Source organism: Protopterus annectens, chromosome 2.part1, assembly GCF_019279795.1.
Source record: "Protopterus annectens isolate FY-2018-M chromosome 2.part1, PAN1.0, whole genome shotgun sequence".
NCBI lineage: Eukaryota > Metazoa > Chordata > Ceratodontiformes > Protopteridae > Protopterus > Protopterus annectens.
In genome coordinates, this window is record NC_056729.1 from 96,901,537 (window position 1) to 96,915,942 (window position 14,406).

A 14,406-nucleotide genomic window follows, 5' to 3' on the forward strand; every position below is an offset into this window, starting at 1 on the left:
TAACGAGGGAGTTTTGTTTACTAACAGTGACCTGGACTTAGTTAAGGCTGCATGATCTTCAACAGTTTCTATGCATTGCTATTCTGAAAATCATTATGCAACATGTACTGTAGTGATGTGAGTAGGCTAAATTGTTGCAATTGATAACAAATTATATTGACTCAAAGATCTATCGCTGATCGACACAGTGACATGTTAAATGATAGTGGTCTGTCAGAGCTGAGTGACCCTGAACTAAAAATAATGAAGTAAGCTGTGCATGGGTGTGTTTGTTCTGCTTTAGTTTTCACTTGGTGTCATTGTGTAAAGCTCATTTACATGAAAGGACAAATGCATATCACACATGTACCTGAATATGTAGTTTCATGCAAACAGGACCAAGCAGTTCTGTGCTCAGTATGCTGGGTTACACCACGGTATTCTAGTGAAAATTATTAAACCTCATGTCTAAAATGATGTCTCATTCTCAAACTACTTCCAGCACCTATTCTAAAGAGGAAGACTACAGATAGAAAAGCATTCTTATCAAAAAACTAAAACTTTAATTAATTTACTTATTTAAAATTGTAACCAAGCTCAAAGTTGTCTGCACCCTAACATAGCTCCACCCCATTCTGGTTAGACCCACCCTTTTCAGATGCTCCATGAAAACACCCCTTGCTTTAAAGTCACCACACAGCAGCAGAAATTAGGCATTTTTGAAGCAACTGCTATCATTTTATTATTTCAGTTGAACAAGAATCTGTGACATTTAACTATGGCAGAAGATCTGGCTGCAGCACAGATTGACTGACTGCCACAGTACTATGTCAAAGCGGGAGGGGGATCCTTGCTCAAACAGTGATTAATGGCTGCAGCAATTTCCAAATGGGGTCTTTTCACCTCTAATCACAATGTGCCATCAATACCAGTTGAACTGACTACTGCTGCTGCTAGCAGAGACTGAAAAGCCATTAAGTGAATCAAAACTCAACACTTTTTTTCTTTACATATAACATTAACCCCATTTGTACTTCTGCTCCTTAGTGCATGGATTATGCCTATAGATTGTAGAGATACAAACATGCAAATATTGCATCAGATTTTTTTGTGTGTGTACTGGGATGTGGAGAAGCAGGAAATCTTTAAGTGCAGTTGCTCAGAGCATAACACAAAAATAAAAATGAATAAATTGTTTAAAAAAATATCAAGACAAGGTGCAACAACAATTACTCCAATAAAGGCAAAGTGTGCCACTTCTGAGATAAAAAATGAGAGCACATGTTGTAGGTAGGTTGGCAATTTCCTTCACTGTACTTAGAGGTCAACTTTTGAAATTGGTTGTAGAGGTTACTGTTCCAAGCTTTAGTGTGTTAGGGAGGTGTTTTTAGGGTTAGAGTTAGGGACAGGGTTTTAGGATTATAGTTTGGGCACAGCAAACAGCATTATTGCCTTACAGCAAGAGATTCCCCAGTTCGATTCTTGGCTGGTGTGCCTTCTGTGTGCAGTCTGCATGTTCTATGTTCGCATGGGTTTCTTCAGGGTGCTCTAGTCCCCCCCCCCCACATTCCAAATACATGCAGTAGGTGGATTGGACTCTCTAAATTGGCCATAGGTGTGTGTGGTGTGGACAGACTACTGTCAGGGATTGCCACCCAGCAGTGTAAACCTTGGCTCCAGATGATGGAGTTGAAGGGTTAGCAATGGGATTTTAGAATTAGGAAAGGAGTTTTGAGAGTTAGAAAGGGGTTTATGGTTAGGAAAGGAATGTCAAAGCTAGGAAAAGAGTTGTAGGAATAGACTTTATTAAGTTAATTTTCTTACAGTTAGCAGGCATACCTCACATTTGCATTCCAAGGACAAAAACACAAGCAATTTGTGCCTGCATACTATAGATAACCAGTGGTTAAATCACCTTCATAAAACATTAAGTTGTGTAGTTGCAGTGACAGCAATTTCTCAAATATTTAGAGAATCACAGTGAAACAGCCCCACCTCCCAAAAAAAAAAAAAAAAAAAAAACAAGCTTTAACCCTATGGTACAAATGCAAGTCAACACTGCCCTGTGAAATTACATTTACAAAGCAATGGTTACTTGATTACTTGCAGCTACAAAGGTAATGCTCTACAAAAGAGGCACAGTAACCAGTTTCACTGCATAAAAAACCCTGCTCATGCCGCTGGTCCAAAAACAGGGCAGACTTCAAAAAAGAAAAGAACATTAAAGGCACCTTTGGGTTGTAGCATTTGAGTCTTAGGTTTAGGATTAGTATTTAAGGAGTCAAGTTTTAGGGTTGGCTGGCCACACCTCAAAGAAGCACCACACCTGTTGTGCAATAGCAAACTCCACCTTTGCACTGCCCATCTCATGCATATTTTGGCAGATTGACTTTGGAGCTGATCCAAAACTGCCTGCAACATCTAAACATATTAACTATTCATACACCAAGTACAAAGCCAGCTAAGGAAGTGAATACTCTTGTGGTTTAATAAAATTACTAAAATGCAAACATATAATGTGACCACAACGTAAAACACGGACCGAGCAGTCATAAAAGAACTATTCAGATAAGATGAAAATGTTTAATCAGGAAGAAAATAGACAAGTGCTTTCGCAAACAGTTTCATCAGACCTTGAACAGCATGTGATTAAAACAGTACATTTAAATGGTAACCCTTAGGTAGGGCTCAAATTAAAGGTATCAAAAGGCACTTAAACCGCAGAAACTTATACAGGTCTAATGAAAGTAGACTACTTAATCATTTAAAGTACTAAAACCTCTGTTTTTCATTCTATTTATCTCCTTATGTTTGTGTTTTACTGATATTAACTATTAATAACTGAAATTGAAGCACAATTGCAAGCTGGCTCAAGGACAGAACCCACATGGTTAGAATTGCTGGAGCCATGTCAGACTCCAAACCAGTTATAAGTGGCGTCCCACAAGGCTCAGTCCTGGGACCTCTCTTGTTCGGTATATATTTCTCGGAGGTACAGGCCAACACAGAAGGACTGTGGCTGACCAAGTTCGCAGATGACTGCAAACTGGGCGCCATAATAGACTCTCCAGCCGACACAAGCATCCTCCAAAAGGGCCTCATAGAAACAGACAACTGGTGCCAGAGCCATGGCCTCAAGCTAAACGCCAAAAAGTGTGCAGTCATCCCCTTTGGCAAAAACAAAGTGCCCACAAATTACCACATAGGTGGTAATCCATTAAGTACAGAAGAAGTAATTAGGGACCTGGGGACCCAAGTCGATAGCAATCTCTCATTTGAAAACCACGTGGCCAAAGTGGTTAGAAAAACATTTTATATAGCCCACCTAATCATGAGGGGATTCACATCTAGATCAGGGGAGGTCATCGTGCCTCTTTACTCATCCCTCATCAGGCCCATAATTGAGTACAATGCCCCTTTTGGGATGTACCTTACCAGACACCTGCAGCAACTGGAAAGACCCCAAAAGTACCTCACCAAGAGGATCAAAGGGCTCAAACGGATGCCATATGCTGCCTGGTTACAGAAACTCCAGCTCTACTCAGTGGCATACCACCTGCTCAGAGGCGATCTGTGCCTGACGTATAAAGCCATGTCCAACGCGGAATTAATGGACATGCTGCACCTCAGAAAATCCAAATCCCATCGAGCTACGAGCTCGAGAGACTTGAACCTCAGCACTGAAATAAATAGGACATGTTGGAGGAACAGATTCATAACCCAGAGGCTCCCTTCACTCTGGAATAAAATCCCAGTCCAGGTTAGGCAGAGTCCCTCATTGACTCTCTTCAAGAGGAATCTTGATGAGTGGATGGGAGATTGTAGGTTTACCCCGGGTATCACTTCTGTGTCACTGTTAGACAGAGGCACAGTATACTAACCTCGAAAAAGAGCATAGCAAAATTTATTTAAAATGGGTGGCGAAAGCCAAACACACTCTGGCTAGGCTTATAAATGCCCTAGGGCAGATAGCATAGTATGAACCTATGAACAATTAAAATAAAATGTTTACCCGTGTGGACATGCATACATTATATATATATATATATATATACATACACCCACACACATATTACATACATATATATATATATATATACTCACATACATACACACACACACACATATATATAATTAATATTACTGCGCAAAATTAAATCATTGTAAGTGCAGCACAATACATGTGCATTCACTGATGATAGCAGAAACAGAAAGGTAAAATTAAAAAAAATGACATCTACTGGCGGGTGTGATAGCTACTTCCCTTACATGCAAGGCTACATCCCAGTGAAATACAGAAAAAGGCAGCAATTCCTAATCACGCAAAACTTCCTGAACAGTTCATGTACATTCCAGTGAAATATACAAAAATGCTGCAGTTATCACTCACACTCCCTGCCCCCCCCCCCCTCACTTACTTAGTACACATTCCAAGAAAATAACCTATATGAAATTTATTGGTTCTTATGGAAGTTTAGCATTGACATACAACTTGTTCTTTATGTCATTATGGAACTTTATCTGTTCTATAAACGTTCACTGCATGCATATAATAGTTTCTGGGTACAAAAGTCAGTCAGCAATATTACTACGAACAGCTGTTGCCGGATACTGACATCTTGGCAGTCAGCCAAACTTCCACAAAAAAATGGTCAAGTCTCTAAAGGACAGGGCAAGTTTAGATTTACAATGCGAAGATTTTAGGTTTAGGGTTATAGTGCGACAGTTAGGGGAGTTTAGGGCTAATGTTAATAAAAAGGACTCCCGCTCGGAAGTCAAAACAGTAGCAAGCTCTGTCTAGTCTCCTTTATTAGCATCACAATTGTGTACGCCCACTTAAAGGAGAACATTACGGCTCCTATAAGTTATTAAAATACAATATCCTGCAAAATAAATACTTTATTATAATAACAATCAACTTATAAAATGGGGCTTAACACAACTCGTATATTAGTAACTACTGAAAATATGGAAAAAAGCGGGGGTTACGGGGCACAGTCATCCTTATACGGTGCATTACATTTAGAATAATTAAAATATGGCAGCCAAGCTTTTTGCAATTCTATTTTTGTACACGAATTAAAGACTAACAGTGAAAAAAATGAGGAAAGGGGTTATGGGTGGATGGAATTAATGCATTGGTTGTGTTTGACAAATCATTCATGTCCCACCTACATCTGCGCACCGCGAAAACGACAGTCCCTTTCTTACCAATCACCAAATGTACTGGATTAATTATACCATGATAGTGAAGTACACCACACCGTCTTCGTACACGTTATACTGAGAAGCGTTAACTACGTTACAAGAAAACAATGCATTACCTCCCGTAACATGTTTCCATAGAACACCAAGTCATGCCCAGTATAATACTCTATGACAGAATAAGGAATAACCTAATCATAGAACCCTACTCCCTACAAATCGCAGAATTTATTCGGATACCGTTCATCTCAACCAAGGGTATAGGTGTCAAATGTCCAAAGTGGGACATTTTCGGGACAAACATCAGATTTTACAGGCCAACACATACCCACGGTCAGTACAAAGGATAGAACTTACATTTTTTGCCTAAATAAAAGCTTATTCTCGTAGCACTTCAGTTGCTTATTCTGTTTCGTATAACATTTAGGTAATTTAGATACAAAATAACTTTCATGCAACTATTACATAAAATATAGGACATAATTATGCCCTACAATCTCAGGACATTTGCCATTGTCAGGACACAACTGCCCAAAGAGGGACTGTCCCTCGCAACGTGGGGCAGGTGGTAAACCCTACGTATACAGTATACTCAAACGAGTACCTTTTTTTCAAAACATCTTTTTGGAAACTTGATAAATGTAACAGCATAGAACATTTTTACAGCTTTAGACAACACACACTTAAAAAGATAGGATTGTAACTCAATGTTTTTTTATGCTTATAGGGGATACAACTGAAAACATCCTAAGTCTGTAGAGGCAAAATTTTCACAGTTGAGTACATTTTTTAATAGATAAATAACGCCAGCCATTAAAGTTTCATTCTTATTGTTCAAAATGTGTACAAATGCAACACATGTTATTCAATTATTTTAAGTGAATTACAGTAGTTAAAAGCTCGCGGATTTTCGACCTCTGCTCCCAATTACATTTGGTTCTATTCATAATTCGTCGGCAGGCTATATACGCAGCGACTAAGAAACAAAGCTAACTAAACGTAGATAATGAATAAAATCATCAACAATGCTATGCAATAAACCTCACGTTTCATACACAGTACCAATATTAGGCCAGCAATTACGAGGACGCCTTTTACAAGCACTTTATAGTGCTTCCCTCCCACATCAAGTAGGGCCGTACATGACAGCCCGAGAAAATGTATGCCACCAATCGAATTATCAAAACTGGACTTAAAGATAGACAAAGCAGCACTTTGCTTGACTTGTAGTGGTAATTTATTTCACATACTACCAATACATAGAGTTAAAAAATCCCTCTCGTTAAAACTAGAAAGCAAAATACACAAACATTGACCCACTGAAACTTCTGTCCTAAAATGAATTAACATTACTTGCTTCCCCTTACAAATAGCAACTGTCGTAAAAGCTGCTGAGGAAAGCTGTATTTACGTTAGTTGCTGGTGTTCGTAGTTAATCGGTTCTTTCTCATCTGTTGGTTAGCCACAAGGGCTGTAGAAGTAAAAAACTACAATCCCCAGATTGGGAGGGGCGTCGGGGAATGGGCTTACGTAGCATGAGTTACTATCGCCAAAGTAGAAGTTGCTTAGGAAAGAATGAATTTCTCAGGCTTGTCAGAGCTTATTGGATGTTTCTCGGTTGACTGAAGCTGGGTTTTAAATTAAAGTGGGCGGAGAGGGAGGAAGGGAGAACTCAGAACAGTAATAACGTGTCTGTTGGTTTTCTGCAGAAACCAGAGTATAGCACACAGGATCATACACCCCTGGAGTGATGCTATCTCCTGTTTATCGGTGCAATTTGAAAGGTAACGTAGAAAATACCAATCTGTAGATCTTTGGTTGGGGGGTGTTGTTCGTGTTAGCTGGGGGAGAGTGGTCTGGAGTCATTGTGATGTGTGCGAGGGGAGAGCGAGGGTAAATCTTTTTTTTTTTTTTTTTTTTTTTTTTTGGGGGGGGGGGCATGTTGCCGTGATGTTCTTTGAAGAGGAATAACATTCCATTAGTGTGACAGTCTTGATCATTTAGTAGTTTAGTACGTCATTCAGAAAGTTTAGCCAGCCAAGTGTAAATAAGACTGAATTGTCACTGTGACGCTGTCTAGGCTTATGAGACAAGAAAGTAGAGCAAAGGTCACTGACTGAATTCACGTATACCTCTGCCTATTATTTTTTTGTAATTAAGAGCTCTGCTACATCAATAAATATGCTGTCATCTCAGTGTTCCATTAGATTGCATTTTTAAGGGCAGTGTGGTGTTGCCCAATGTTATTATTTATTGACAAGGTGGGAAAGGTCATGTGTGGGTCATGGTTATGGAGAGTTGACTAAACATTTTGATTCACTGGATCAGATTGAGAACACCTAACTTAATAAAAATGAATGTTGTGGTTTGCTGTATATTCAAAATAAGTTTTGTTGAGTATGTAACCTGGCGTAATAAATGACTGTATATCTTTGAGTATGTCTTTAAAACATGACTTCAAGATCAGATGTTTACAACTGTCTAAAGCTAATACCTGGCTACAGTGTGGATTTTTCCTGTTAACTAGTTTGGTGATATGATTACTCGTCTAAGACCGTTAACTATGATGCATGTATTTATTTTCTCCAAGTACTGTGTTTTGTACTGTTGGCATATCTGTCCCACTCCAAACTGATCATCAGGTCACGGCCGTGGTGTTCGTAATCACATCTTTTTCCCATTCCTGAAGTTTATAGGTTCATTGGTAAGTACTAGACTAGTTGCCCTTGCGGACCATTTTAAGTTGAACCTATTTCCCTTTTTGTGCTTGAATTAACCTATCCCATTTCATTTGAGATTGACCTTACCCATTCCATGGTCGATAATTTTATATTATCCCTAATGAGAATAACTGGGATCATACCACAGGTAATTTGAGGGGACCTGTTCATGTGACAAAGCATTTAGGAGCTACCTCTGACCATTAGTAGTACAGGGGACGGCCCTGGGGTAAATTTTCTATTTCTCATCTATGGATAGAAGTTACTCTTTAATGTGAACAGGAATAGAATTTGGTTTATGTGGGTGGTGAGTCTGTTCCAGAGCAGCAGTATCCTCTGCAATATATACATGTCCCTCCAAACCATTTTGTTGATGTTGCAGAAGATGTTTAGATCTCTAGGCCAAAGATTTGTGATGAAATCTGACTTGCTGATATATGGTAAATCCATTACTGTTGGGTTGAAGGGTGCATTGTATGCCAGACACAGGTCACCTCTTGTAGTCTGTAGGATGTCAGGTATAGTGACATCACTTTGAGTCAGGCCTTGTATTCTTTTCATAAGGTATTTCCGTGGGAGTTCAGTTGTTGCATGTGTCTGGACAGATACATGTCATAGTGGACATTATATTCAATGACTGGTCTACAGTAAAGGGGGACAGTGACCTCCTTAGATCAAGACACAACCCCTTTGTTTATAAGCTGTGCAATACAAAAGGACTTTCTTACAACAATGGACATATGTTGGTCAAATGTTAGGTCACTGTCCCCATAAGTTCTCAAACCCCGAACTACTGGGTCAACTCTTAGGATTGTTTTGTTAATGTGATAGCTCCCTGGGATAAATGGCTTCTCAAAGGATATAGTAATGCATTTCTGACATTTAGTTTCAGTCCATGATTTTGGCACCAATTATTTATTTGGGACAAACCTTTCTGAAGGATAGCCAAGTCATTTGGTGATTCAGTGTGATTCAGTGACTGTTTGTAGCTTACAGTCATCTGTAAACGTATTAACAAAAGGGATCTGGCAGACAGGCTTTTACTTCAGAAAAGTAGTTGTCAAACTGGAGACTTCCCAGCACAGAACCCTGGGGAACTCCACTGGTGATTACTCTCTTTGTTGAGTAAACCAACCCCATTTTGATTTCCTGTGTCCTATCTGTGAGCCATTTGATAATCCACTGGTGACAGAAGGGTTTATTCTCAGTTTATTAAGATTTTCTACTATGGCTGAGTGGGAGATTGTGTCAAAAGCTTTGTCCAGGGTGCGGTGAGCTGCATGTACTGTTTTGCCTTTATCCATTGCTTTGCTGACTTTCTCAGAAAAATCCACCAGGTTGAGTAAATATGACCTGCTGTTGACAAATCTAAACTGAGACCGATCCAGTGTTTGGAAGTTTCCTTTGTCTTACTAGATTAGTTCCATGATAAATCTTTCTGTGGCTTTGCATACGAGGCTGTTCAGACATATGGGTCTGTAATTGTCTGGGTCTGGATCTGTGGAAGGTCCTCCCTTATGCAGAGGAATGACTAGCTCCATTCACTTGGTAAAAAACCTGTATGGCGACTTGAGATTGAACTGTGTTTTTAGGGGTGTAACTAAATCATGCTTCATGTAATTTAAGATGCTTCTAGGGATAACGGCAGGACCCACTGAAGCAGTATTTGTTAGCTTTCGATAGCACTCTTAGGTCTTTATCTTGTATGGTAGCTGAAGGCAAGCCAGTTTCAGGTATATCTTGAATGATAGATGGGGAGGGAGTAAGAGATAAATTTATCAGAGAGTAGGTTCACTGTATCTTCAGCCTCAGAGTAGGTAACATCATTCACAGTCAGCTCAGCACATTGCTACTTTGTGCTTTTCAGATTGAGATTATAGCTCAGATATGCCTTGTGATTGTCTTTGTCTTTGATTTAAGTAGCTTATTTTAGCCTCAAACCTGGCTTTGGTGGATTTTATTAAGCTTCTGTGTTTGTTTATTTCAGTGAAAAGGCCTGGATCATTCTGGGAATTAATCTTCTTACATTTGGTCAAAATTATTTTCCTTTTATTACAAAGCTTGTTGATGTTATGGTTCCACCATCTGGGTTTGTTTCTGGGGTTTGCCCTGCACTTGTTCCTGTGGGTTTATAGCTGCATCTCTGCAGCTGTTTACATGCAGGTATAGTGTGGTGGTGAACGTTTGTGTGTATTCAGTGGTGTTAACTGGGTTTTATGGGGATCTGAATTTTACCAATGTATCACTTACAGTAGTATAGTAGTATAATAGTAGTATAGTAGATAGTTTGTCTTAAAGAAATTTCTAAGGGTACTTTGGGTGGAAGGGATCTCTGGTTTCAGTTTTGTTTTGAGGGCAACTGCTTTGTGGTCATAGCTAACAAATGATGAAAGTTCGCAAAGAATACTGCAAGATACTCCCACATTAGTAAGGACAAGATCCAGTATATTTCCCCTAGCAGGTACTCTGACTAATTATTCCAGGGCATCTGTATTGTCAAAGTCCAAGCATCTCTGTGTTTGTGCACTAGTGGTGGTGTAGGTTTCCCTGACTATAGTTGGATAGGTTGAATCCACTAGGAAAACAGTATTGGGTTTAATACTGAGTGATTCTAGTTCCTGTAGGTAGGCATTGTTGCTTTCTTGTGAGGATTCTATAGTTAGCTAATATGTGGTACATGACCTTTCTGATGGTTATTTACATGCGGTAGTGGTGCTGCGGTAGCATTGTCGCCTCACAGCAAGACGTTGTCCCGTTCGATTCTCAGCCAGAGCGTCTTCTGTGTGGATGCATACATGAATGGGCGTGCCTTCGGTGAAGGTTGTGTGTCAGAGCTGGTAACTCGGCACGTAAAAATGTACTACCAAACATTAGCGGACCAGAGTTCTGCTGTGGCGACCCCTAACTGATATAAGCCGAAAGACACAACATCATATATACATACATACAAATATTTCAAGCACGGGCATTAATGCCCTTCTAGCTTGCCAATATACCAAAACACTTGTTCCCATAATAAGTGCCCAGACTGTTCTTAAAAATATCTAAACTAGTACTTGCTTTAATGTAATTTGGTAGTGTGTTCCATCGCAGACCTCCCAACCGTTCCGAATTACTCGGTTTTTACCGAGTTTTGGGGTCCAAATGAAGGGGTGCCACGATTCCAGTGTGTCAGAGCTGGTAACTCGGCACGTAAAAATGTACTACCAAACATTAGCGGACCGGAGTTCCGCTGTGGCGACCCCTAACCGATATAAGCCGAAAGACACAACATCATATATACATACATACAAATATTTCAAGCACGGGCATTAATGCCCTTCTAGCTTGCCAATATACCAAAACACTTGTTCCCATAATAAGTGCCCAGGCTGTTCTTAAAAATATCTAAACTAGTACTTGCTTTAATGTAATTTGGTAGTGTGTTCCATCGCAGACCTCCCAACCGTTCCAAATTACTCGTTTTTTACCGAGTTTTGGGGTCCAAATGAAGGGGTGCCACGATTCCAGAGTGGCACCCCTTCATTTCCAATTTTTCTTTTCTTTTTTTAAAATTTTCACGCTATCGGAGCTGACATCATCACGTGCGCGATGATGTCAGCACCGTCAGGCTACCAGCCAGTCGTAATTGAGCTCAAGGAGCTCGCATCATCATTTCCGGCTGGCGGTTAAGTTATCGGTGGGAATGCGAGACTAATGGCAGCACAAAGTGGCCGGGGATATGGCAGTGGCGGTTATGCGAGACTAGTGGCCGGGGATATGGCGAGAATGTGAGAGATTAATGGCAGGCTTGGCAGCACAACATCGGGGACAAATGGATTAATGGCAGTAGCAGGCTGGGGGATTCAGTGCGAGCCTGAAATGGAACCGGGATTAATGACAGTAGTAGGCTGGGGGCGACAGCACGAGCCCTGAAATGGAACCGGGATTAATGGCGGCAACAGAAGAGGCCAAGCACTACTCAGGGTAGGTGAGAGATATTGTGTGTGTGTGTGTGTGTGTGTGTGTGTGTGTGTGTGTGTGAGAAAATGCCCCCATGTAATACACTTGGTGGCTAGAGGTATTCAGGCTCAAACCCTGTACCTTTAGTACAGGGTAAAAAGAACCTACTATCCCTAGCCACCACCATTTCTGACCTGAGTTATGGTAGTGAAATGAAACTGCCTCAAGCAGCTTTGTAAATGCATAAAATGAGCAGATATTTAGGTTTTAAGTTTTACTAACGGCTGAATGTATTTATCTCTAAATTGCAAAGGGAATTTGGTGTATATTAATTTTGTCTTCCACACAAATTGTTTCTCTACCACCTCTAGAGACTGCTCTCTAATTATCACTATATAATGTATATCCCAGAAATGACAGCCCCAGGCTCTATGCCATATGTCATTTTTGTGACTTTTTAACTTGTTTTATCATCTGTTGAACACTTGCAAAACTAGCCTGCATTTACTTCTGATCTTTATCTTTAACAAGCATACAAAACATCTTCACAGGGGTAGAAAAATATATAAAGCTGAAAGCTACCTCTTTTTATATTTAGTATTATTTTAATCAAACATAACCAAGCAATTTGCCCTAGTTGACCAGTCAATTGCATTACATTACATTATTTTGAGAGAAGGGAGATGATGAGCCTGCATAGCACACTTTTTAAGTGCTCTTAACATTTTAATTAATATTTATCTCCACATTCTTATTTTCCTTTCCCCATCTGCCCCTTTCCCTCCTGAATGCCTCTGTCAAGCCCCTCTCCATAACTCCTTATAACAATTTGTTTTCTGTATCTACAGCTCTCTCTGTTAACTATAACTTTTAAATGTACAGGGAGTAGTAAGTCCCCACAGTCTGCTGCCAACAATGGATCATTACTGCCTGCTCTGGTAGCAAACAGGGATAAAACGCTGACTATGCCTCAGGTGACCTGCATTTGATTAGAGGCTTGGGAAACTGACGGAGTGGCACAGAAGAATGGACATGCATATCCTGGGGTTAGGGTGATGACATCAGCATTTCCTGTGATGATCCCTGGTGGAGGCTGAGGATGACTTTGGGAGGCGGCAAGGTCCAAAGAGGAAGCATGGTCAAAGAGCAAGTGAGGTGTACCAGGCTGGACTGCAACAGAGTTTGGGGGCCATATGCCATAATCATCCCATTGCACTTGAGACTTGAGAGCTATGATGAGAAGTAAGAACACTTTTTTTTTTTTTGTGCTAAGAGTTTAGAGCTATGATAAGAAGTGGGCTAACAGTTCAGAGATATGGTGAGTGAGAAGTGAGAACTGAATTTGTATTCCATTTCCCCCATTATTGGCTTTGTTGTTTGTCCATGTTTTTTGTGTTGAGGTTAAGAGCTATGTGTTTGTGCACTAGTGGTGGTGTAGGTTTCCCAGTCTATAGTTGGGTAGGTTGAATCCACTAGGAAAACAGTATTGGGTTTAATACTGAGTGATTCTAGTTCCTGTAGGTAGGCATTGTTGCTTTCTTGTGAGGATCCTATAGTTAGCTAATATGTGGTACGTGACCTTTCTGATGGTTATTTACATGCGGTAGTGGAGCTGCGGTAGCATTGTCGCCTCACAGCAAGACGTTGTCCCGTTCGATTCTTAGCCAGAGCGTCTTCTGTGTGGAGGCATACGTGAATGGGTGTGCCTTCGTTGAAGGTTGTGTGTCAGAGCTGGTAACTGGGCACGTAAAAATCTACTACCAAACATTAGCGGACCGGAGTTCCGCTGTGGCGACCCCTAACCGATATAAGCCGAAAGACACAACAACATATATATATACATACAAATATTTCAAGCACGGGCATTAATGCCCTTCTAGCTTGCCAATATACCAAAACACTTGTTCCCATAATAAGTGTCCAGACTGTTCTTAAAAATATCTAAACTAGTACTTGCTTTAATGTGATTTGGTAGTGTGTTCCATCCATGCGTTAGCTACTCTTTCAGAGAACCAATTAGTACACTTCTCATTCCTATAGAATCGCTTAAATAGGTGGTCTGATGGTTCTCTAGTACTTTTTGTTAACCCCAAACATTCTCTGAGGTAGTTGTCACTAAATGCCCTATATACCTGAATAAGATCTCCTCTTAGATATCTGTAAGAGACACTGTACAAATTCATATATTTTAGTCTTTCATAATAACGTAAATTTTCACATCCATGGATACCCTTGGTACTCTTTCCAGTTTACTCATGCTTGTTTTCTTATAGGGTTTCCATATTGTTATTCCATACTCAAGTTTGGGTCTAATGTAACAAACAACGACTTCATTATTTTTGATTTCCTAGACTTAATAAATTTTTTGTACAACCTATAGTTCTATAATTGTCATTAAGCAATTGGTTGATATGATTTGAGTTGACATGAAGAAGCTCTAGTGCATCATACTGTTTTACCAGGCTTGATGTGAGTCTCGTTTGGATGTAGCATGAGGCACCTCCACCTTTTTTTCCCCTTCTTGCACAGTAGCTGGTTTAAATGTGTTGAAGGCGTTATA

At 40.1% G+C, this 14,406-nt stretch overlaps 1 protein-coding gene across 1 annotated transcript in view; it reads left to right on the forward strand.

Annotated features, from left to right (window-relative positions):
• Positions 1 to 6,683: 6,683 nt before the first annotated feature.
• The window catches only part of ETFDH (electron transfer flavoprotein dehydrogenase), a 1,111,536-nt gene continuing 1,103,813 nt past the window's right edge, over positions 6,684 to 14,406 (forward strand). The window contains exon 1 of the mRNA XM_044062047.1: positions 6,684 to 6,968. Coding sequence (XP_043917982.1) covers positions 6,935 to 6,968 — 34 coding nt within the window. The 5' untranslated portion in view covers positions 6,684 to 6,934. The remainder of the gene's footprint in view (positions 6,969 to 14,406) is intronic.